The following is a 27,059-nucleotide window of genomic DNA, read 5'->3' on the forward strand; positions in this document are numbered from 1 at the left end:
ATTTCTGGTCAAATTTCTGGTCAAATTTCTGGTCAAATTTCTGGTCAAATTTCTGGTCAAATTTCTGGTCAAATTTCTGGTCAAATTTCTGGTCAAATTTTTGGTCAAATTTCTGGTCAAATATATAGAACAAATACAATATATATATTTATATTTTTTGGTCTTCATTGGGTATTCCTTGGCTGGTGCGACTTATAGTCCAAAAATACGGTAAAAATCAACAAAACTATCACCGTATTTCTCGCATATAAGCCGTACCCTTAAAACTGCCTTAAAAATGGTTGAATTTTACCATTTCTTTCATATAAGACGCCCCTGATTCACAATTTTCACCCCCATATTTAAGGTTTTAATGGAGTTTTTAATGTGTTACTATGAAAGAAAAATCATCGCACTTGGTATTTCTGAAAATACTTTATGAATCAAAAGGATGGTCTACTGGATTGCACATTCCGTAAGTGTGTTGCCTGTAGTTAATCAAAAACTCTAGAGAAAATGAATCAAATTATGGCAGAAAGACAAGGCCCATTTCTCCATTGACTTCAAATCATTGATTTAGCACAAAACTCACGTTTGCTTAATGTAATATGCCACTTTTAAATTAATTTGCAGATTATCCAGAGTTAGTTTCTGCTTTTAATGGCAACAGTTTTAATAGAACTCAAAGTAAAAAAAAAAAATAGATGCACATGGGAGACATGTGATTGGTGAAAGTTGATTATCTCATTGATTAGAATTAATGGAAATAAGCATCCAATTAGTTCGGATTGGGCGGGACTGGCAGAGATCATTTACTGCCCTCCGGTCAAAATGGATTGGATGTCAATCACTAGTAAAAGCACTAAACATAGTGGTGAGATGTAAAAGTGTATCAATGAGTTTTTGCTGGTCATTGTGTTTAACGTACAGGTGTGCAAGTGGCGGCCCGGGGGCCAAATCTGGCCCACCGCATCATTTTGTGTGGCCCGGGAAAGTAAATCATGAGTGCCGACTTTCTGTTTTAGGATCAAATTAAAATGAAGAGTATAGATGTATATTACATTTCCTGATTTTCCCCCTTTTAAATCAATAATTGGCATTTCTTAATCGTTTTTTTCTGTTTTTAGTTCAAAAACTATTTTGTTAAATCTAAAAATATATATAAAAAAGCTAAAATAATCATGAGGTGTATAGAGGTATATTAAATTTCCTGATTTTCCCCCTTTTAAATCAATAATTGGCATTTCTTAATCGTTTTTTTTCTGTTTATAGTTCAAAAACGATTTTGTTAAATGTAAAAATATATATAAAAAAGCTAAAATAATCATGAGGTGTATAGATGTATATTAAATTTCATGATTTTCCCCCTTTTAAATCAATAATTGTAATTTTTTAATCCAATTTTTCTGTGTTTTTAGTTCAAAAATCATTTTGTAAAATCTAAAAAATATATTTTAAAAAAAGCTAAAATAAACATTGTTTTATATACAAAAAAAACTGAATGTTCTGGGCTTTTAATCCAGTTCATTTAATCCATTTATTAAAAAAAAATTGAAATATTATATCTAAAATTGTCCGGCCCACATCAAATCAAGTTGACGTTAAAGCGGCCCGCAAACCAAGTCTGACACCCTTGGTTTAACGTTTTAATTTTTTTAAAAATATGAACTCTTTGAACGAAGTACCAGATAATTGAAAAAAAATGCCCCAAAAAAAGTGTTCTTTGAATATATAAAATAATTATGCACACAATAGAGGCTAACATGTTGGTGTTTCAGGGTCTTAGAGTACATTGACCCTCCCTCATACTTACCCAAAAATATTGTTAATAATTTTTTTTTCATAGGCATGTTGTTACTGTGTTGTAATATTTACCTTGATTGGATGAAAAAGTCCACCTTCCATGACATGACGCATCCTCCACTTTTGTTTTCACAGTTGCCTTTGGGCTGGAGGCTGCTTTATCCTCACTAGGAGACAGTCGAAATGTGATCGTATCCTGAGTGGAAAAAAATTGGAGTTATAACCATTTATTGATAGTCGAAGCAAAAATAATCCAATCCAATTCATTGTAAAAGAAAAAAAATTGTTGCATAGCAGTTATTTATTTATTTTTTTGCGACAATTGGCCATTGTTTTGGAATTCTTGGTAGAATATCGGCGAATACTGCCATCAGGTAACAAAAAAAAAAAAATTCTAATATAAATATTTGCATAACCGAGAGAAATGAGTGGACAAAATAATTATTCTGAAAAGTAATACACAAAATTGTTTAAGTATCACATTTAAAAAGCTTTTTTCATTAATTACAATCACAAGGCACAGTGGGCTAGTGATTTACAGGTCTGCCTCACATTTATAATATATAAGAAAATTGTCTATAGCACAGGTGTCAAAGTGGTGGCCCGGGGGCCAAATCTGGCCCGCCGCATCATTTTGTGTGGCCCAAAAATGTAAATCACGAGTGCCGACTTTCTGTTTTAGGATCAAATTAAAATGAAGAATATATTTGTATATTAAATTTTCAGTTTTTCCCCCTTTTAAATCAATAATTGTAATTTTTAATACTTTTTTTCTGTTTTTAGTTCAAAAATATTTTGTGAAATCTAAAAAATATATTTTAAAAAAAAAAGCTAAAATAAACATTGTTTTAGATCTATAAAAAACTGAATATTCAAGGATTTTAATCCATTTATAAAAAAAAAATCTAAATATTATATCTAAAACGGTCCAGTTCCTGATTTTCCCCCTTTTAAATCAATAATTGTAATTTTTAATACTTTTTTCTGTTTTTAGTTCAAAAATATTTTGTGAAATCTAAAAAATATATTAAAAAAAACTAAAATAAACATTGTTTTAGATCTATAAAAAACTGAATATTCAAGGATTTTAATCCAGTTCTTTTAATCCATTTATTAAAAAAAAAATCTAAGTATTATATCTAAAACGGTCCAGTTCCTGATTTTCCCCCTTTTAAATCAATAATTGTAATTTTTAATCATTTTTTTCTGTGTTTTTAGTTCAAAAATCATTTTGTAAAATCTAAAAATATATAAATATACAATAAAATATGTTAAAGTGGCACTCTACCTGAACTGTGGACGAAGTTGAGAGTGGTGTAGTGGTCTGAGTTCTGGCTGAGTTGTAGACAAGGACTCCTAGAGGATTGGGCGTTGAACCCCCCTGCAGAACCAGCCTTGATTCTTCCCCCGTCCAGTTGCTTTGCTCCTCGAATGGGCATAGTATCGCCCAACGGATGCATTGCAAAAAAGCTGCCCGCGAGCTTGTCCTGGCAGAGAGCTGAGTATTTGGAAAAGATACAAAAATCACTAACAATGAAATCCAGGAGGCCACTCTTTAAACTTAAGAAGTACCTGCCCTTCACCAGTTAGGTACTGTAAAGGGATCCAAAACAGGTTGTGTATAAAAAAAAAAGCTTGTTGGCATCAAGGGCTAAGTTGTTAGTGTAGAAATTATAGTTGTGGTAGTGTTTTAAAAAGCCTGCATTAAAGGAGATGGCTACTAGAAGCAGTCTTCTAAAGAGTCAGTCTATAGCAGGTGTCAAAGTGGCGGCCCGCGGGCCAAATCTGGTCCGCCGCATCATTTTGTGTGGCCCGGGAAAGAAAATCATGATTGCAGAGTTTCAGTTTTATGATAAAATTAAAATGAAGAGTATAGATGTATATTAAATTTCATTTTAAATCGATAATTGTAATATTTAAATATTTTTTCTGTTGTTTTAGTTCAAAGATTATTTAGTAAAATCTAAAAATATATTTAAAAAAAAAAGCTAAAATAAACATTGTTTTAGATCAATAAAAAAAACGAATATTCAGGCCTTTTAATCCAGCTCTTTTAATCTATTTATTTAAAACAATCTAAATATTATATCTAAAATAAATCGGCCCACATGAAATCGAGTTGACTTTCTGTTTTAGGATCAAATTAAAATAGATGTATATTAAATTTCCTGATTTTCCCACTTTTAACTCAATAATTGTATTTTTCTAAACATTTTTTTCTGTGTTTTAGTTCAAAAATAATTTTGTAAAATCTAAAAATATATTTAAAAAAAAGCTAAAATAAACTATTTTTAGATCAATAAAAAACTGAATATTCAGGACTTAGAATCCTGTTCTTTTAATCCATTTATAAAAAATATATATATTATATCTAAAATGGTCCAGCCCACGTGAGTTCAAGTTGACGTTAAAGCGCCTCGCAAACCAACCCGAGTCTGACACCCTTGTCTAAATGGACAAGGCTCACTCAGGGGGTGTTGGAGCCCATTCGAGCCAACTATGGATACCTGGCGGAGGACACCTTGAATCAGTGACCAGCCAATCAAAAGCCATAATGAAACAATCAACCAATCAGTAGTAGATAAGAACAATTTAGCATACAATTAGCCTAGCATGTATGTTTTTTTTTTTAAAGGAAACGAGAATACTCAGAAAAAACCCACACAAGCCCAAAGAAAACATAAAAACTCCCCACAGTGAGCACCAACCTGGGAATCGAACCCACGTCCATAGAACTGCGAGGCCAACATACAAAAACCACCCCTGAAACGGATCATTTTACCATAGAAAGTAATTAGTTCAAAACTTCTACTAGCTACAATTAATTGTTGACAAAGAAGAATACTTTTCCAATAACTGTAATATTTCCATTAATTTTTTTGCAGTACAATTTCGTCTTTCAAAAAGACGATTCCTGAAACTGCAGTCTTAGGTTTCCTTTTGTATCAAAAAAAAATCTAGGTCACGCAGAATTTAACTCGGCTTTGCGACGGATGAATATGATTTGTTATCCCAATGCACCTCTCTTTTAAAGAAAAAAAAATTCTTGGAAAAAAGTAAGTAATGAATAAATAAACAAATAAAAGCCTTTAAAATTCTCAACAGGGGCAACAAGAGATTTTTGCTGAATCGATATATAAGCTGGTCAGCTTCATGCAAATTTAATCAATCATAATAGAATTCACAAGGTGCAAAAATACACAAAAAAATACCACTCAGTGTTGAAAACTAGTTTTTATCCATAATAGGTTACTCAATAGTAACAAATCCCTCGACTTCATCTCTTAACATAGAAATCCATAAACAAATGCTAAAGGTCATAGGTCATAAAGAGGAGTATTAAATTTCCATATTTATCAAGCTATCCACAGCTGACAATGTTTATCAACATCTGTAGGAATTGTGTTGTAGGATATGACGATATTTTCCACCAAAACGATATTTAACTTAATATATTAGCATGGATATTTCAAGTTAAGTCACCTTATAGAACCTTCAATCACAAAAGTCTCAAAGGGCCTCAAAAGCCAACATTTGACAGACAAACACTATGAAATCCACAGATTTTTATCCCCAAAAGACGAAGGAAAACCACTAAAAGCTACACACAAAAATAGGAAACCTCGGGAAGGGCAAAAAATGGAGGATTCCCTACGTTTCCAGACTACCACAAATTGTATGATGTTATACAATGATATTAAAAACCATTTTATAGTCCATTCCATGTAAAGAAACACCAGAGTATATTGTATATATATATACAGAAGAAGTACCTACAGAGTATATTGTATATATAAAAAACAAGCAAACCCCACAGAGGAAGGTCACAACCCACCGGATTGAATCCTCGAACCCAGAACTGTTAGGCAGATGTGCTAATCAATTTTCCACTGGGCCACCAAATTTAATTTATTATAATCCTGTATAAAACTTGTATTATACACTCCAATAAAAAGAACAATGTTACATTTTGTACAAGTTAAAATCCTAAAATTTATGGATAACACTTGAATCAATCCTATGTACAATTAGAGTATAAAACTTAGCTTTAAATGTAATTATATTTGTATAATGACGATAAAAGCATTCAATTCAATGGAGAAAAGCAACTCTATGGAACAATATAGTTGACTTAAAAATGACTTAAAAATTTGATAGACAGGCCAGGTCAGCACAAGATACGATACATATAAAAAAGTGCCTCCGTTAACAGTACATATGAAACAGAAACTGGGAAAAAGAACTTAAGTATTAACATACTCATCACTCATCATTAAAGTATAAAGTATAAAGTACAAAGTAAAGTAAAAAGGAATGTATTAAAAAATATTAAAATGTAATTTTAAAAAAAGATAAAGGGGCTGTAAAACACAATAAAAACAAATAAGAGTGGACACAGCTACTGCCACTGGCTTCAGTGGGACGGCGCCATCTTGGAAAAAAAACATTTGGAAAAATAAATATATAAAAATATTTTTGGTTTTCCACTTTAATATTGAATATATTTTTTTTAAAATAGTTTCAAAGTAAAGTTAAAAGGAATATATTAGAAAATATTAAAATGCAATTTAAAAACAAGATAGAGGGGCTGTAAAACACGAAAAACAAATAAGAGTGGACACAGCTACTGCCACTGGATTCCGCATGACGGCGCCATCTTGGGGAAAAAATAAAAAATAAAAACATAATTTGGACAACTTCGGCGGGCCGGATTAAAACGCCTTACGGGCCGGATGTGGCCCGCGGGCCGTAGTTTGCCCATCTCTGATATAGACTATAAAATGGGTGATGCATGTCTGAAAGAGCCAATAGATTCCCTGCCTGGGGTTTCCATAGAAACAACAGAAGAAGTCAAATCACTGCATTTCAAAGGTGGAGAAGCATCTCTATGATTTCTGAGCTGTTCTATTTGTTTACATCTGATGAGACACTCAAGAGCTCCGTACAAATTAAGTCACAGTGAATTGCAGATCAATATCCAATTCCGATGGAGAGGTTGTTCACATCAGAACATAATTTGCCCTCTGAAGCATAAGCGCAACTCTTTTACTCAATTGGAGGAGTAGAAATATACAGCAGCCATAAAAGTAGATGGCGATAATGACTCAGTGAGAAGTGCCATGATGTAATTCAACGGCTCGGTTTAAGACCAAACGCGACATGGAGTGAGGAACCTTTCAAGTGTTTTTAAATGTAATTATTTTGTGTAATTATCGACCATTTTTTCTCACATATTTAGCCATATCTGTCTACCCTTAAAATTCAAAGAAACATTTCTAATTCATTTTTCATTTTTGGATAAAAACAACTACCGTATTTTCACGACTATAAGGCGCACTTAAAAGTCTTAAATTTTCTCCAAAATAGACAGTGCGCCTTATAATCCAATGCGCCTTATATATGGAAAAAACTGAAAACCAAAAACGAAAAACCACCACTGTCGGATATTAAAAACTGTTAAACTGTTAAATATGCAGATGCCATCTTAGTCAACAAAAACTTCATCATTCAAAACAATCATATAGCTCCTCCCCCATTGCAAGATTTTATACCAAAAAATCCAAAACATCAACAATGGCTGGCTCTAGAGGTGACTGTAAAGTAGTGAGTGCTTCATACCTGGAAGTCAATAGCAATTACCGTATTTTCACGTCTATAAGGCGCACTTAAAAGTCTTACATTTTCTCCAAAATAGACAGTGCGCCTTATAATACAGTACTTCTTATAATACAGTGCACCTTATATATGGAAAAAATGTCATTCATTGAGGGTGCCCCTTATAATGCAGTGCGTTTTATAGTCGTGAAAATACGGCACTGTATTTTCTCGTATCATAACCGCCTCCCCGTATAAGCCGATGATGTCTTTAAAAAATGTTGTTGCGGGCCAATTCTTTTAACAAAAGTGTGTTTAAAAAAGATGGTTTTAAACAATGTTTTGATTTCAATTCAATTATGCTTAACCAATTGATATGCCATAATGTAAATGTATCCTTAAACCCCTACTTACATATACATGACATAGACTACCATATTCTTATATATATATCTGATAAGCTACCATATTTTCTCGTATATAAGCCACATCCGCGTATAAGCTGTAGGCTTTAAATTGCCTTAAAATTGTTGAATTTTACAATTTCTCACGTATAAGCCCCCTCCTGATTCACAATTTTCACCTCATGGTTTAAATAGGGAGTACAAATGTGTTACTTTGAAGGGAAAATCTTAGGAAAAATCATCGCCCGTGGTATTTTTGAGATACTTTATGAATCGAAAGGATCGTAAGTTGGAATCCACATTCCGAAAAGGGTCATGTGACCAGTACAACCAGGAAGTGCGTCCATAGCGGTCTTGGTTATCATCCTTAGGTAAGATAGGCAATGGAAGGTACAAGGGAGTTTTTTTCATGATTTAATGCAAGATACATTTTTATTTTTGGATTTCATTCATAGACATCAAAATAAATTTAGTTTAGCGTTTTATCTATTTATCTTTTTATTCTATTCTGAAAGAAATGACCCTATCAGCCGCATTATCTTGCGTTATGGCATTTCATCTTTGTCCCTTTGCAGTTTCGTGCATGTCAAGTCTAATTTATGCACATATAAGCCTTACCATCGATTCAGTCAACATTTTTTTCGCGACAAATACAGCATATATGCGAGAAAATACTATTTTTTCTAGTTAGGAAAGTTGAGCATCGAAAAAAAAAGTAGTACAACGTGACTGACTAGCAAACGGGCGAACATTCTTGTATTATTCAATGAATGTGGTATCGTGTAGGAGTAATTCGGGGGCAGAAATTCTGGCTGAGCTCTAAGAGAATGTATGAGACAAAGCAACCAATCGGGGGGTCCCTTTTCTACATGGATGCCTAAAGCCTTGAAGAGAGAGAGCTTTTATCTGTCCTCCACTTATCGCATATGTTGAGTATCCCTGTCATCGGAATGAGAGAATAGCTTTGTGTTCGACACTTGCGTTGGGGATGTAACTGAAGCTATAAAAGCGCTAAGGGAACGCTAATCTTAAGATTTCTCCACCAACAACACTCTATATATCTTTCAAATACTTATAGCCTATATATCCAGAACTAAGATCAAGTCAAGAATAACTTTTTTCATGATCTTGCAAAAGAAATGGAAAAAAAATGACAATAGGGAAAAGTGGAGTAACAAAAATCTCATTTTAGAGCAAATCTGCTATGTGAAGTTTCGATGTGTAAGTTTTTTTTGTACTTTAGAAAGTGTTATCTACGTATGAACTGCGTGAAACTTGGCAAGATTGAGGTAGGAAACAAATGGATTAGAGAAGGGGTGTTAAACATACAGCCCGCGGGCCGGATCTGGCCCATCTGGTGGTTTGGTACGGCCCGGGGAAGAAAGTTGCATTGTATAAAAAAAATATGAATTTTCTTTAAAATTTGTAGTTCTTGTATTATCTGATAGGGGGCGTCGTGTTTTAGTATGTGCAGACAACATGAATTGACATTTATTTATGTTCTTATGTTATTCTCTTGTTCATATTATATTGTTTATAATTGATAGGTTCATTAATAATTACCCTTCTTTGTAATTATCAATAACTGCAGGTAGACATCTTATTCAATTATTGACATTTAATTAAATAGATTGGATCACAGATAAGAACCTTAAGGGAGGAGATCTTCAAAAGTATCCTCCCGAACAGTATTTTGCGTACGGCTTTAAGGCATTTGGGATAAAACAATCACGCCTTCATTTGACCTAAGAATCATATTACAATTACAAGAACATTCTGTTAATAAACATTTTGATAATTTACTCATTCTTTACACTAATTATTAGTATTAGTGACTAATATAAAGTTATAAAGTGGGCTTATTGTTAGTTCTGTGTCATTTTGCAATGAGTTTACTGGTCCGGCCCACTTGATCTCAAATTAAACTGTATTCGGCCCGCAAACCAAAGGGAGTTTGACACCACTGGATTAGAGGAATCTCAATTGGGATTGTTTAGTTGTGGTAGCCGTAAACAAACAACATGGATAAGAGTTTTCTTTTTTGGGAAAATGGGTAGAATTCATATGTAGGCATGTAAATCCGCCATCAAATGGTTTAGGTGTTATACAACAAAAGATGGAGGAGGACAATGAGGAATTGTATGAGTGGAGGTGGTGTTTAATGGTATTACTATGATTTGGGAAATGCGGTATAGTACTGTGGGAGGTAGCGCGCTAATGCTTGCACGTTTGAAAGGATTTCAGCATCCACAAAGTTGTTGAGGGAAAAGTAACAGCATCTATGGATACTGATGTTTATCAAATATTTCAAATCTTTGACAGGCAGGAAAATTTGATTCAGTTCTGTGAAGAATTATAGATGGGTCAGATGTGTTTTAGCAATATCAGTTACCAGACTGTAATGCGCTATAGCAAGGGTGTTAGCAAGGGTTGGTTCGCGGGCCGCTTTAACGCCAACTTGATTTTAAGTGGGCCGGATGAGTTTAGATATAATATTTAGATTCTTTTTTTTAGAAATGGACTAAAAGAACTGGATTAAAAGCCCTGGATATTCTGTTTTTTTATAGATCTAAAACAATGTTTATTTTGGCATTTTTTTACATATTTTCAGGTTTTACAAAATGATTTTTGAACTAAAAACAGAAAAATTTGATTAAAAAATGAAAATATTGATTTAAAAGGGGGAAAAATCTGGAAATTTAATATGCATCTATACACTTCATGATTCTTTTAGCTTTTTTATATATATTTTTAGATTTAACAAAATAGTTTTTGAACTAAAAACACAGACAAAATTGATTAAAAAGTTACAATTATTAGTTAAAAGTAAGGAGTTCAAGATGGCGGCGCGCTCGGGCGCAGCGGCTCATTGCTCTCCAGTTCGTTGGTTGAAAGGCAAGACACCCAATTTCACAACTTACTACGGACTGACTGTCGATATCCCTAAGAACATCCGGAGACCTCCAGGATCTCCGAAGATATCCAATCCCCCCAAAGTACGCCGTAGACGGCGAAGAGAAAGGAGGCAGGGGAGCGGATGTCGGGCGGCCATTGCGGTTGGGCTACGACAACAACCACTCCGAGCCCCGCTTCCTAGTATCTTTTTGACAAACGCCCGATCCTTTGCCCACAATTTTTGGCGTGGATCTGCCTTCTACAGGCGAACTGAGGGAGGGTAAGTAAGAAGACAGTGAGAGGTAAGTGATACATTTTATTCTTGTTAGCATCGGTGAGGCAACAAGAGGTGATGCGATGTTTCCATCGTGGCGGAGTGCTAACAAGTCTGAATATGTCAGTTAAGGGGTCTTGCCTGGGATGGCGGACCAGTGGAGAAGCACTATACAATTTCGTCATACGCAGCTGAGGGTATGATGACTACTAGGCTTTTTTGTCAAGTCAATGATGACGACAATGCCTATGTCTGATGTTATGTTTATGTTTAAAAGGGTGAAAATCAGGAAATATATTATACATCTATACACTTCATAATTATTTTAGCTTTTTTATGTATATTTTTTGATTTAACAAAATTTTTGAACTAAAAACACAGAAAAAATGATTAAAAAATTACAATTATTGATTTAAAATGGGGAAAATCAGGAAATTTAACATACATCTTAACTCTTCATTTTAATTTGATCCTAAAACAGAAAGTCAGCACTCATCATTTACTTTCCCGGGCCACGAAAAACGATGTGTCGGGCCAGATTTGGCCCGCGGACCGCCACTTTGACACCTGTGCGCTAATTACTCGGGTTATTTATTTGTCTGTTGACAAATAAGGAAAATGTAAGTGTACATTGTGTATTAAAATATAATTGAAAAAAATTGTGTTTATTTTTACTCAACAGAGAAAGCAGTATTGTTTTACAATAGCGCACTTAGAGTGGAATCATAAGACAAACAGCAGCCGATGGCAAAAACAGGGAAGCAAAAAGATTTCTCATAAAGTTTCTCCGAAAACAATAACGCAATATAACTTCGTCCTTAATAGCTCCAACAGGCAAAACATTTTTGAGGGAGGAATCCATCACCCTTTGTTTGAAAATGTAAAATTCAATATTGCGGCCTATCTAAGCCCAGCAAAAACTAGGTTTCAAACACGCACTAAAACCCTCGTGTCTGTCACCTGGAGCTAAAAAAAACAAAGTTATACCAATCTATAGCTTGGGTAAGACTTCTGGAGTTGTTTTTTAAAAGCAGTAAAAAGTTAACAAAAAGAAGCCGTTTTTAAGTGGGTTAAAACCCCCCAAAAATCCAGCAGAACGCCACAAAAGGCTTCTTTATGCACAGTGTGAATAACCGTATTTTCACGACTATAAGGTGCACCGCATTATAAGGCGCACCCTCAATGAATGACATTTTTTCCATATATAAGGCGCACTGTATTATAAGGCGCACTGTCTATTTTGGAGAAAATGTAAGACTTTTAAGTGCGCCTTATAGTGGTGAAAATATGGTAATTGCTTTTGACTTCCAGGTATGAAGCACTCACTACACAGTCACCTCTAGAGCCAGCCATTGTTGATGTTTTGGATTTTTTTTTGTATAAAATCTTGCAGTGGGGGAGGAGCTATATGATGGAAGATGTTGTAAACTAAGATGACATCTGCATATGTAACAGTATTGTTTCAGTTCAGACCTTTGTGTTTTTTTAATATCCGACAGTGGTGGTTTTTCGTTTTTGGTTTTCCGTTTTTTTCCACATATAAGGCGCACTGTATCATAAGGCGCCCTGTCTATTTTGGAGAAAATGTAAGAGTTTTAAGTGCGCCTTATAGTCGTGAAAATACGGTAATTGCTTTTGACTTCCAGGTATGAAGCACTCACTACTTTACAGTCACCTCTAGAGCCAGCCATTGTTGATGTTTCGGATTTTTTTTATAAAATCTTGCAGTGGGGTGGGGGGGGCTTTATGATGGAAGATGTTGTAAACTAAAAAGGCATCTGCACATTTAACAGTACTGTTTCAGTTCAGGCGTTAGTGTTTTTTTAATATCCGACAGTGGTGGTTTTTCCTTTTTGGTTTTCTGTTTTTTCCATATATAAGGCACACTGTATTATAAGGCGCCCTGTCTATTTTGGAGAAAATTTAAGACTTTTACGTGCGCCTTATAGTCGTGAAAATACGGTAAACCTAAATTAGTTAGACGTGAGTGAGCACTGAAGAGAAACTTGGCGGGACAGTTATTACTGTTAGCGTATATCCGTTAGGCTCTTGGAGTCATTATTTGAGCCCAGAAGCCCACAGCCAGACACCAACCCAACCCCAAGTTTTCTACAACTGTAGTCGTGCTTTCTACAATGAGAAACCCTGGAGGGAGGGGAGCCTACCCCGGGGCTGAGATCATTAACTTAAGAGCACTAAACCATTCACATTTTCATCCGTCTGCACGACGAGTCCAAATGAACCCAGCGGGCGATACGGAACTGGGGAAATGAGACCGTGACTTCCATCACTGCTTCAAGGAGACGGCGACTTTAATGACTTGGCTTCATTAGAATATGCATATCTTTGGCAAGGAATGAGGCTGCTTCTTAAAGGACTGAAATAAAATTACGAGCCCATCAGCAGTAAAAAAAAAGATATATATATATACATAAACATGTATAGATTCTGCCACATTTCAAAGACATGCATAGGTAGGCTGATTAGACACTCTAAATTACTCCTAGGAGTGTGAGCGTGAATGGTTGTTTGTCTCCTTGTGCCCTGCGATTGGCTGTGACCGGACGTTTGGTCGCCAGTCTTTTGGTCGCCGGTCAAATGTACTTAGATATTAAACAGTACTTATATAGATATTAAACTCTCTCTCTTAGATATTAAACTCTGTCTCATGAATATCATTTTGAGAGCTGGCTTCAAAAGTAAACTCTCTGTCACCATTTGACCGGCAACCAAAAGACCAGCGACCAAAAGACCAGCGACCAAAGGACTGGCAACCAAAAGACCGGCGGCCAAAAGAGACCAAAAGACTGGCGACCAAAAGGAACCAAAAGACCGGCAACCAAAAGACCGGCAACCAAAAGACCGGCAACCAAAAGACCGGCAACCAAAAGACCGGCCACCAAAAGACCGGCCACCAAAAGACCGGCCACCAAAAGACCGGCGACCGAAAGACCGGCCACCAAAAGACTGGCGACCAAACGTCCAAGCACCGCAATTGGCTGGCCACCAATTCAGAGGGTCCTCCGCCTCAGGCTTAAGGTCAGCTGGGATAGGCTCCAGCACCCCCCATGACTCTAGTGAGGATAAACCGTGTCAGAAAATGAGATGAGAGAGAAACCCTGAAAGTTATTCTTAAAACTCTCAAATTATTCCCAAGATGGATTCCTCACAATCAAAGTTATGGAGACTCCCATATTTTTCAACGAAAAGTCATATCTGAGTATAAGTCCACCAAATGGTACAAAATGGAAAGGAAAGTTAGACAAGAATATGTTAAAGTAACAATTGTAAAATGAACTACTAGATTAGAACAATAGGCTAAATAGGCATTTGTTAACATTTTTTAAAAATACTATAGCTTTAATATATTAAAATTAAATTGTTGTGGTGTATAAGGCGAAGGACGTTCAGTGTGGTTTGAAAAACTGGGCAAAAAATTTGAGAGTCACTGTGTTAACGTAAAAATTTTCATCTAAATAAAGCAAAAAAATAAAAAAATAAAAACATAACTGTTCTCGGTGGTCAGAAAAAACTAATAAAAACATAAAACACACTTATTAGTCACAGGCTCAGCCAAATTATGAAAAAACGTAACTTATAGTCCGTAAAATACGGTAAATGCAACAATTCTAAGGACTTCAGAGGCCTTCAAAATCACCATGCTGACTGTATGTATAATATATCTGAAAAAAAATAAATGTATCATGTTTTCTGAATGCAAATGCATCAAACTGAATCTCACGGTTGTTGTGAAGCCATGTTTTTCTCAAGTAGAAGTCAGCAGTGTATCATTTCTATCACCTGTTATTGCTTTTCTATCAATTCTGCAGTGTAAAGTGCCTGTTGCATTTATTGCTGGTCATTTATTTACACATTTTCAGAGCTTTTTTCCCCCTCATTCCAGTGAGTCGTTATACCAATGGTGCAAAAAGGGGCGGACTAGCAAGTCAACAATTGTTTACGGGAAGTGCCAGATATCATTAAGTCTGAAATTGACATAGATACAACATGTATAGACTTGTGTGTGAGTTTAACCATTTTACCATATATATCCGAAACTCTGGGATGTACATTTTAGCCATAAATATGAACCTATATATATTTATATATGTTATTATTACCCCGCAAAAAAGGCAAATGGTTACAAATATTTCATTGTAATTTATGCCCAAATGAATTTTCCAGAATACAGAAAACAATATAGTTTTCCCCTTTTGATAACATGTTCCTGAGTGGGTTTTCTCTGGGTACTCCACTTTCAATCCAGGTCACAAAAATATGCATGGGGCAATGGCTTTACAGTTTTTATATTGAGGGTTCAATCCCAGGTTTGGATCTTCTTGTTTGGATGTTTTTCCCGTGCTAGTGTGGGTTTTCCCTGTGTGTCAAAGTGGCGGCCCGGGGGCCAAATCTGGCCCTCCGCATCATTTTGTGTGGCCCGGGAAAGTAATTGATGAGTGCTGACTTTCTATTTTAGGATCAAATTAAAATTAAGAGTATAAATGTATATTCGATTTCCAGATTTTCCCCCTTTTTAAATCAATATTTGTAATTTGTAACTTTTATATTAATAATTGTAATTTTTTAATCAATTTTTCTTTGTTTTTAGTTAAAAAATATTTAGTAAAATCTAAAAAATATATTTTAAATAAGCTAAAATAAACAGTCTTTAATCCAGTTATTTCAAATTAATAATTGTCATTTTTAATGATTTTTTTTCTGTTTTTAGTTCAAAAATAATTTTGTAAAATCAAAAAATATTTTTAAAAAGCTAAAATATATATTTCATAGATTATAAAAAAGAATATTCAGGCCTTTTAATCCAGTTATTTTAATCCATTTATTTAAAAAAAATCTAAATATTATGTCTAAAATGGTCCAACCCACATGAAATCGAGTTGACGTTAACGCAGCCCGCGGACCAACCCGAGTCTGACACCCCTGCTCCAAAGTCTCGAAAGGTTTAATCTTGAGATTAAAGAGTTGTTTATCTAAATCTGCCCTGTAATTGGCTATCAACCAGTTCAGTCTCTTGTAAGCGGCTTTAGCACCCTAACAACCCTTGTGAGGTTAAGCGAATCGGACAATGAAAGGATAAATAATCCGACGAATCAATCCATCGCAACACTGATACGAAAAGAGAAGATAAGGACACAATAGTAACGCTTTAATATAGAAAGTTACTCAACTACTTAGAAAAACTAGAGGCACCAGAGATCTGATGTTTTGTTTTCAAAGTGCACCTGGGCTAACATATTGACAATTAAGAGTAGAAACCAATTTTTTTTTGGGACAAATATTCAACGAAGCCATTCGGCACAACTGCCGTTAGCGTAACATACCTGTCAACTTGTACGTTTTGTACGTATTTTATACGTTTTTTTACCATTTCAAATCATGTACGCCGGACACCGACTTTTGTACGGTGAAAAATAAATTTAAAAAAATGGCCAATATTTATGAAAACCGATCTCAACAAGACCGTTTTGGCTAAAATCCAGATAGTCTGGTAGGCTGTTAGCTAAGTACGCTACTGCCATCGATCGTTACTATTGTCACGGTATACCAGCAAAAACTATCCTCAATCGTATGTCTTTTTTATAGCGGTGCGTACGGCAATATCGATAAAGGATGACATGCGCCTGCATAGATATACATAGAGTACCGTATTTTCATGACTATAATGCGCACTTAAAAGTCTTAAATTTTCTCCAAAATAGAGAGTGCGCCTTATAATCCTGTGCGCCTTATATATGGAAAAAACAGAAAACCAAAAACCAAAAACCACCACTGTCGGATATTAAAAAGAACACAAACGCCTGAACTGAAACAATACTGTTAAACATGCAGATGCCATCTTAGTTTACAAAATCTTCCATCATATGGCTCCTCCCCCACTGCAAGATTTTATACAAAAAAATCCAAAACATCAACAATGGCTGGCTCTAGAGGTGAGTGTAAAGTAGTGAGTGCTTCATACCTGGAAGTCAATAGCAATTACCGTATTTTCACGACTACAGGGCACACTTAAAAGTCTTACATTTTCTCCAAAATAGACAGTGCGCCTTATAATACAGTGCACCTTATAATACAGTGCGCCTTATAATACAGTGCGCCTTATAATACAGTGCGCCTTATAATACAGTGCGCCTTATATATGAAAAAATGTCATTCGTTGAGGGTGCGCCTTATATGCGGTGCGCCTTATAGTCGTACAGTAAATATCGTGGAAGCAAGCATGGAGGAGCCACCTAATAAGAAACAAGTTACCGCGAGTAAACATGCGTCGTATGGTTTTTGTACGTTTTTTGGGGGGTTTGTAAAAGGGAATCATAATCATTTATAAGGGCAGTTATCGGCAAAGGTTGACAGGGATGCGTTAACGTCAGGATTTAAGAGTGTCAGGTGACCAAACACAAAGTAATCATTGCATGTGGAAACATTAGCGCTAATGTTTTTCTGGTTTCTACAGGGAATGCATTGGTCTGGAGAAAAGATGGCAGCCCTGGCAGACTTTGACAGGGTACGACTCGCTCTGGGCCTATCACAAAGGGGGAGATTGATGTACTATCCAGTAGGGGGGGGGGGGGGGGGGGGAAGAGTTGACATTCATTTTAATTAGGCAGGCAAAATATTGTCCCTGCAGCATCGATATGACCTCCTCTGGCTTGTAACTCAACTTTTCTTGATGTATGTTAGGAGATAAAAAACAAAAAAAAACAAAAATAAATAGTGCCTTGAGGTAGAATTGACCGGCGATGAAAGGGCTACAAATCAAATGAATATATAAAGCAAGACTTTGAAATCCTGCTGACATTATCGTGCAAAAGCTGTTTGATTAACATTTAATTAACATTTACATGGCATTTCAAATTAGAGACAAACAGACTAATAGAAAGGCTATTTTTCGAGCTAATGGGAGGAGTTTAAAGGAGTTGTCAACATAAAAAAACAGTGTTTTTTTAACGAGTATGATAGGAAATGTTATAAAGACCTTTGGGCAACCCGCAATCAATGAAAATCCAAATACAGGAGCAGGAACATAGCGCGTAATTTCCGAAAAAAATGGCGAGAACATGATATAATCCATACAGCATGTATCTATCGCCAGCCAATTAAAATCTAAACAAGAATCTTTGGCCTAGAGGAAAGGCGACACCAGGACGTTTAATAAACTGAAGCTGGAAGCTGTCTCACAGCATCGGTTTTCACATTCAACCGTGTGGCGATTAATCAATTGGAGCTATTTATAAAAGAGGCAAAAAGTAAGAAAGGAAAGAAAAGTTTGGGGCGCTTTATGGTTTTATCCGAACTGTGATTTTTCACAAGACGACACGCTATTAGTTTTCTATACGTAGAAGTTAACAACCTGTGCTTATTAAGTGACTTTAGTGGAGAATAACAGGCAGTTTGGTAGACACAAACCTGGGTGTATTTGAATGTTTTGCCGTACAGGTCCGAATATAAGATGACCCCTCTTTTTCATGACTCAGGTTTGAAGAAAAAAACTATTTGAACAGCAAAATCAACTTTTATACACTAAATAATGACAATATATCTAAAATAAATGATTGTATTAGTATATTTAAGTGAAAAGTCATAATATACCCGGGTATATAAAGAGTGTGTAGTGGATCGTACTTTCTCGTTTGTGTGCAATTTAATATACCCCTGCCATTTAATATACCCCTGCCATTTAATATACCCGAGTATATAACGACTACGTAGTGGATTGTACCTTCTCGTTTGTGCGCCATTTGATATACCCCTGCCATTTAATATACCCCTGCCATTTAATATACCCGGGTATATAAAGAGTGCATAGTGGATCACACCTTCCTGTTTGTGCGCCATTTAATATACCCCTGCCATTTAATATACCCGGGTATATAAAGAGTACGTAGTGGATCGTAACTTCCCGTTTGAGTGCCATTTAATATACCCCTGCCATTTAATATACATAACCCTGCCACTTAACATACCCCTGCCATTTAATATACCCATGCCATTTAATATACATAACCCTGCCATTTAATATACCCGGGTAGATAAAGAGTGCGTAGTGAATTGTACCTTCCCATTTGTGCACCATTTAATATACCCCTGCCATTTAATATAGCCGGGTATATAAAGAGTACGTAGTGTATCGTACCTTCTTGTTTGTGCGCCATTTAATATACCCCTGCCGTTTAATACACCCCTGCCGTTTAATATACCCCTGCCATTTAATACACCCGGGTATATAAAGAGTACATAGTGGATCGTACCTTCCCGTTTGTGCGCCATTTAATATACCCGGGTATATAAAGAGTGTGTAGTGGATCGTACCTTCTCGTTTGTGTGCCATTTAATATACACCTGCCATTTAATATACCCGGGTATAAAAAGAGTGCGTAGTGGATTGTACCTTCCCGTTTGTGCGCCATTTAATATACCCAAGCCATTTAATATACCCGGGTATATAAAGAGTACATAGTGGACCGTACTTTCCCGTTTGTGCGCCATTTAATATACCCCTGCCCTTTAATATACCCGGGTATAATAAATGTTTACTTATTTTTTTATTATACAATTTTGATTATTTTGGATGTGTGTGTCTTGACAATTTACTTTTAAATGCTCTTTAACAAGGCTCTATCATTTAATTGGTGCGGAAAAACTAGTGATGGTTCAAATCCAGGTCATGTCTATCTGTGTGGAGTTTACATGTTCTCACAGGGCCTGTGTGGCTTCCCTTTGGGTATTCTGGTTTCTTCCCACATTCCTAAAACATGCATGGTAGGTTGATTGGGCACTCTAAATTACCTCTAAATCTCCTTCTGCCTTGTGATTGGCTGGCTACCGATTCAAGGTCGGTCAGGCCCAGAGACAGCTGGGATTTGCTCCAGCACCCCCTGCAACTCTAATGAGGATGAAGCGGTTCATAAAATCAGATGATAAAATTGTGATTGTGAGATTTTATAGTGGGATTAAACTTAAATTTGGCTAAATTTGGGCAAATTAGTTGATTTCTGAAATTTTCATCAGTTTTCTGACCAACTAAGCCTTCATTTTAGATGCAACTTTTTATCCTGTTGAGACTGATTTCTGTCCTGCGTGGGAGTCAAGTGTTTATGCTGCTGTGTCCATGTGTTGTTTGTTAATGCTAATCCACAGTCTGCTTGGGCTATGGCCACGATAAGAGCAAGATAAGCGCTCTCTTCTGGAGATAACTACAGGAATGTCATTCCTGTTCATTTTAGGTTCCGAGAAGGGAAAAAAACTCAGCGCCATCAACTGGGAAGTCTGACAGGGCCGTGTGTCCCTCGGCTGTCTTGAGACGAGCGATGGCTCACACTTTATCGATATATTTGGGGGTTTAAATCACTATAGAGTCGAGTTATGCCTTAAGGCATGGGTGTCAGACTCGGGTTGGTTCGCGGGCCGCTTTAACGTCAACTTGATTTTACGTATTAGATATAATATTTAGATTGTTTTTTTATAAATGGATTAAAAGAACTGGATTAAAAGTCCTGAATATTCAGGTTTTTATAGATCTAAAACAATGATTATTTTAGCTTTTTTATATATATTTTTAGATTCAACAAAATTATTTTTGAACTAAAAACACGGAAAAAATTGATTAAATAATTACAATTATTGTTTTAAAAAGGGGGGAAATCAGGAATGTATATAATATATAAATTATATTTTTTCTACATCTGAAACAATGTTTATATCAGCTTTTTATATATTTTTTAGATTTTACAAAATGATTTTAGAACAAAAAAACCTGAAAAAATTGATTAAAAATGAAATTATTGATTTAAAAGGGGGAATATCAGGAAATGTATATAATATATATACGTATAATATTTTTTCTAGATCTGAAACTATGTTTATATCAGCTTTTTATATATTTTTTAGATTTTACAAAATCATTTTTGAGCTAAAAACACAGAAAAATTGATTAAAAAATTACAATTATTGATTTAAAAGGGGAAAATCAGGAAATGTAATATACATCTATAATCTTCATTTTAATTTGAACCTAAAACAGAAAGTCGGCACTCATCATTTACTTTCCCGGGCCACACAAAATAATGTGTCGGGCCAGATTTGGCCCCTGGGCCGCCACTTTGACACCTGTGGCATAGGTGAAGCTGATGACATAATCATCGGTAAAAATTCTGGGAGGGCGGGGCAAATGACTCAAAAGGAAAGATTGTTTTTAACATGCGATGAGTTGGAAATTAAATTAGGTCAGAGTAGGAAAATCCCAAAAAACAGCATCCCGGGGAGATTTACCATACACGTTGAAACCGGAGGCGAAGCCACCATAACATGGGCGCAAGTGCGGGAGAAGAGAGAGAGCTCTTGGGCTCCATTAAAATTGGATTTCGGGCATCTACTGAATGTTGCTATGAAAGCGAAGATTCCCTTTGGTAATGCCGTATAAACTTAAATAATTCTGTCGTAATGGGCTAAAATTAGGCCAAAAAGGCGTCATGATTTTACATAATAAAAAGTACCTTCTTCCGATTGGTCTATTTTGGTGTCACTCCAAATACATCAGATTGGTCTGTTCTTCACACAGTGCATTGTGGGATGCTGGTCCGAAACTGTCTTTGACTTTTTTGACTAATATTGACTTTTTTTTGCAGATTTTAAGCCATACAGATGAATAGTAATTAACTTTCTTTTTTAAATAATTGCATTAACCATAACCAGAACACGTCATTTAGCTAAATAGCACCAACCCAGGAAGATTTATGTGGCGTTATTATGACTCACAAAGCTCCTCCTCCACTACAAGGTTTTGTACAAAAAAATCCAATACTTCTACAAGGGCTGGCTCTAGAGGTGACTGTGTAGTTTCCTTCAAAATTTGATTTTAGCCATAGTGCCTTCTTTAAATAGCAATTAGCATACATCAACTCCAGTCGATGAACCTCTTTACCAATTATCTTAAAGCACAGGTGTCAAAGTGGCGTCCCGCGGGCTAAATTTGGCCCGCCGCATCATTTTTTGCGGCCCGAGAAAGTAAATAATGAATGCTGACTTTCTGTTTTAGGATCAAATTGAAATGATGATATATGTACATTAACTTTCCTGATTTTCCCCTTTTTAAAATCAATCACTCCATTTTTCCCTTCTGTGTTTTGAGTTCAAAAAGCATTTTGTAAAATCTATGAGCAAATATATTAGTTTCCACTTTAATATTGAACATAATTAAAAAAACATTTTGTTTCCATTATTATTTCCAGATGAAAAGAAAGTTTCCCTTACTAAGAAAAAAAGCTCAAAAAATCATTGCTTTAGATCTATAAAAACGGACTATTTAGGGCTATTAATCCAATGATAAAAATCTAAAATGGTCCGGCCCACATGAAATGGCGTTGACGTTAATGCGGTCCGTGAACCAACCTGAGTAGATATAATATTTAGATTTTTTTCTTTATAAATGGATTACAAGAACTGGATTAAATATCCTGAATATTCAGTTTTCTTATATACCTAAAACAAAACTTTTTTTTAAATATATATTTTTAGATTTTACAAAATGATTTTTGAACTAAAAACACAGAAAAAAATAATTAAAAAATACAATTATTATTTTAAAAGGGGGAAAATCAAGGAATCTAATGTACATCTATACTCTTCATTTTAATTTGATCCTAAAACAGAAAGCCACCACTCATCATTTACTTTCCCGGGCCATACAAAATGATGCGACGGACCAGATTTGGCCCCCGGGCCACCACTTTGACACTAGCAAAATAAGTTATAAAACTAAAGTCAAATTTAAAGTAGGAAAATAGCAGTGACATAAACCCAAAACTCACTGAAGGCCAAACCGTGTCATTCGGTTACCAGGGAGGCATGGCCACCGCTGGCTGCACCCACCAAGGTCTTTCCGTGACAGCCTGGGGGGTGAGGGGGGGTGAGGCTCACACAGGGTGAATACCCTGAAGTGGGAACACGGCTTTTATGTGTAGCATGCATGCTTTTGTTTCCCCTCTTACCATTGTTTCCCGGCCAAATGGAGCAGAGAAGACATACTCCAGCTGGAAGACAACAGCAATAGCTATATGATTGATCAGCATGAGCTCCAGGTTGCTTCTAAGACCAAGTGCAGGGGGAGCCCATGATAATGTTGAGCTGGAAAGAAAAGATAAGGCCCAAAATGAAGGGGTAACAAACAAAGAAAAACAGTGGTCATGAAGAACAAATGAATCAAAATGGCAAGAATCCAAAACAGATGACTCTTGTCCCTTTACGATTCAGTCAAATGGAGTTTCAACTGTACAGTGCTACCTCGAGATATGAGCTTAATGCGTTCCGGGACTGAGCTCGTATGTTGATTTTCTTGTAACTTAAACAAACGTTTCCCATAGAAATGAACTAAAAACTAATTAATTTGTTCCAACAGACTGAAAAAACACCAAAAACAGGATATTGGATTGGATAAATTTTAGCTCAAAAATTTTCTCGTATCTCAAGATAAATATTTACTCAATTTCTCTCGTGTCTCAAGATAAATATTTGCTCAAAATTTCACTCGTATCTCAATATAAACATTTGCTCAAAATTTGTCTAATTTCTCAAGATAAATATTTGCTCAAAATTTTACTCGTATCTCAAGATATTTGCTCAAAATTTTACTCGTATTTCAAGAGAAATATTTCCTCACAATTTTACTCGTATCTCAAGATAAATATTTGCTCAAAATTTGTCTCGTATCGCAAGATAAATATTTGCTCAAAACTTTACTTGTATCTCAAGATAAATATTTGCTCAATATTGTACTCGTATCTCACGATAAATATTTGCTCAAAATTTGACTCGTATCTCAAGATAAGTATTTGCTCCAAATTGTACTCGTATCTCAAGATAAATATTTGCTCAAAATGTGTCTCGTATCTCAAGATAAATATCTGCTCAAAATTTTACACGTATCTCAAGATAAATATTTGCTCAAAATTGTACCCGTATCTCATGATAAATATTTGCTCAAAATTTTACTCGTATCTCAAGATAAATATTTGCTCCAAATTGTACTCCTATCCCAAGATAAATATATGCTCAAAATGTCTCGTATCTCAAGATAAATATTTGCTCAAAATTGTACTCGTATCTCAACATAAATATTTGCTCAGAATCTTATTCGTATCTCAAGATAAATATTTGCTTAGAATTTGACTCGTATATCAAGAAAAATATTTGCTCAAAATTTGACTTGTATTTCAAGATCAATATTTGCTCAAAATTTGTCTCATATCTCAAGACAAAAATTCGCAAAAAAAGTTGTCTTGTATCTCAAGATAAATATTTGCTCAAAATTTTACTCGTATCTCAAGATGAATATTTGCTTAAAATTGAACTTTTCCTGGTCCTAAATTGGCAAAACTTTTTATTGATTTGAGTTTAAAAAGTGATACTTACTCGTCTTTAGTCAGTGTATTCCGCTTGGAAGTACTGTCCATTCGTCCTTTCATTCCTGAGGTTAGGGGCTCCAGAACCATTATTTGTGGGGTATCAATAAAACACCAGCCATTGTGGACCCCAACATGGAGTCGTCTTTCCTGGATGACAACGGTTTTAAGTGAACCTTCTTGATTGGGCTGTTGCTGAAAATGACAGTGAAAGGAAAGAATAATTAACATAATTTAATCCAGATGTAACCTGTCCAACGATTTTGCATATTTATTTGAATTGAAATGAAGCCAAAAAAAACAACTTCTCATAAGAATTAAGTGAAAATGATCTGTTTAATTCCTAAAACAAAATATTGTAGTATATTCTGGATTATAAATCTAAATTATTTTATAGTATGTATATATTAATGGAATGTGGTTATAAGATTGAACGAAAATTAAGAAAAAAAAAACAATTTCTCATAAAAAATAAGTGAAAATGAGCTGTTTAATTCCTAAAACTAAATAGTGTAGTATATTCTGGATTATAAATCTAAATTATTTTATAGTATGTGTATATAATGGAATGTGGTTATAAGATTGAATGAAAATTAAGGAAAAAAAAAACAATTTCTCATAAGAAAGAAGTGAAAATGAGCTGTTTAATTCCTAAAACTAAATAGTGTAGTATATTCTGGATTATACTTCTAAATTATTATAATGTATGTATATATTAATAGAATGCACAGTTATAAGAGTTTAAAATTTAAATTTAAGAAACTAATTATTTCTCATTAGAATTGAGTGAAAATTAGATTTTTAATTCCTAAAACACAAGTGCAGTATATTCTGGATTATAATTCTAAATTATTTTATAGTAAGTATATATTAATGAAATTCACAGTTATAAGAGTTGAACTAAAATTAAGAAAAAAACAATTTCTAATAAGAAATAAGTTGAATTGAGCTGTTTATTTCCCAAAACAAAATAGTTCTGCATATTCTGGATTATAATTCAAAATTATGATATGGTATGTATATATAAGTGGAATGCACAGTTATAAAAATTGGACTAAAATTAAGACAAAAAAAGGATTTCTAATTATAAATAAGTGAAAATTAGATGTTTAATTCCTAAAACAAAATAGTGTAGTATATTCCGGATTATAATTCTAAATTATTTTAGTGTGTATACATCAATGGAATGCACAGTTAGAGTTGAACTAAAATTAAGAAGAAAAAAATATTTTTCATAAGAAATAAGTGAAAATCAGCTTTTTAATTCCTAAAACAAAATAGTGGAATATATTCCAAATTATAATTCTAAATTATTTTGTAGTATGTATATATAAATGGAATGCGCAATTATAAGAGTTGAAATAAAATTACGAGAAAAAAATATTTCTCATAAGAGATAAGTGAAAAATTAGCTTTTTTATTCCGAAAACAAAATAGTGTAGTATATTCCGGATTATAATTCTAAATGTATTTATGGTAAGTATATACTAATGGAATGCACAGTTCTAAGAGTTGAAATAAAATTAAGAAAAAAAACTATTTCTCATTACAAATAAGTGAAAATTAGCTGTTTAATTCCTAAAAAAAAAAAATAGTTCTGTATACTCCGGATTATAATTCTAAAGTATTATATAGTATGTATATATTAATGGAATGCAGTTTTAAGAGTTGAAGCAAAATGAAGAAAAAAATATTTCTCATTGGAAATAAGTGAAAATTTGCTTTTTAATTCCTAAAACAAAATAGTGTAGTATATTCCGGATTATAATTCAAAATTATTTTATAGTATGTATTTAATAATGGAATGCGGAGTTATAAGAGTTGAACTAAAACTAAGAAAAAAATATTTATCATCAGAACAAGTAAAAATGATCTTTTTAATTCCTAAAACAAAAGTGTAGTATATTCTGGATTATAATTCTAAATTATTTTATAGTTTGGAATGGAAGTGTAAATATTTTTTCTCCTCTCTCTCTGAGCACTGACAGCCCATTTTGTTGTTTTATAAGTCTTAAGTTATCAGAAAAACTTAACAAATGCCTATTAGCCTGTTTACTATATAGTTACTTTAAAAATACCATATATTTTTCTAATTTCTTCTCTATTAAATCTTCTTTGGCTGCTTTGAAAAATACCGTAAACATTTTCTGAAAAAAATGCCAAAAATGGTTAGTAAAATAAGAACTCCTAATCCTCCCACTCCTCTACAATAGCAAAGTAACTCCCAAGTTTTTTCTACCCAAAGTTTAAAAGAACACCAAGCTCCCTTCACATTGTACACCACGACAATTGAATCTCATTCCTGTCACCCCCCTTCTTTGTACACCTCCACTCCACCTGGATCTTTCTTTTCATGCCATTAGTTCTTCCTGTCCTTCTAGCAACTGCAGCCTTCTCCACATCCACCCACATGTTCCCAATCAAATTAGCATTTCAATTTTGCGACGTGGTATTTTCTTCTGCGTCTTCTTCCCTTAGCATCCTCCTAATGGAGCTTGTTACTGTATAACAACACAAAATCACCACTTGTTTTCTTGTCAGTGCACTCTGACAGTCTCCATCATTGATTTCTGCCTTCACTTTTAACTCTTCCTGTCGTGTTATCTCTTATAACGATCAGGCCAGCCGGCTTTAATTGAACCGATGAATCAGCAACAACCAAATGACTGTTTTGATTGGAGTCAATTTTGACTT

At 34.6% G+C, this 27,059-nt stretch overlaps 1 protein-coding gene across 2 annotated transcripts in view; it reads right to left on the bottom strand.

Moving 5' to 3' along the window:
- The window catches only part of nphp4 (nephronophthisis 4), a 145,376-nt gene that overhangs the window by 81,851 nt on the left and 36,466 nt on the right, over positions 1-27,059 (bottom strand). For both annotated transcript variants that reach the window (XR_013326965.1, XM_077721610.1), the window contains 4 exons: positions 24,376-24,560; positions 22,956-23,091; positions 3,071-3,280; positions 1,855-1,978 (listed from right to left, as the gene is read on the bottom strand). Coding sequence is in view for 1 of the 2 variants with exons in the window: in XM_077721610.1 (XP_077577736.1) it covers positions 1,855-1,978; positions 3,071-3,280; positions 22,956-23,091; positions 24,376-24,560 (655 nt within the window). In the remaining variant the exon portion in view is untranslated. The remainder of the gene's footprint in view (positions 1-1,854; positions 1,979-3,070; positions 3,281-22,955; positions 23,092-24,375; positions 24,561-27,059) is intronic.

The sequence above is a fragment of the Stigmatopora nigra genome, chromosome 1 (genome assembly GCF_051989575.1).
Source record: "Stigmatopora nigra isolate UIUO_SnigA chromosome 1, RoL_Snig_1.1, whole genome shotgun sequence".
In the NCBI taxonomy this organism is placed as follows: Eukaryota; Metazoa; Chordata; class Actinopteri; order Syngnathiformes; family Syngnathidae; genus Stigmatopora; species Stigmatopora nigra.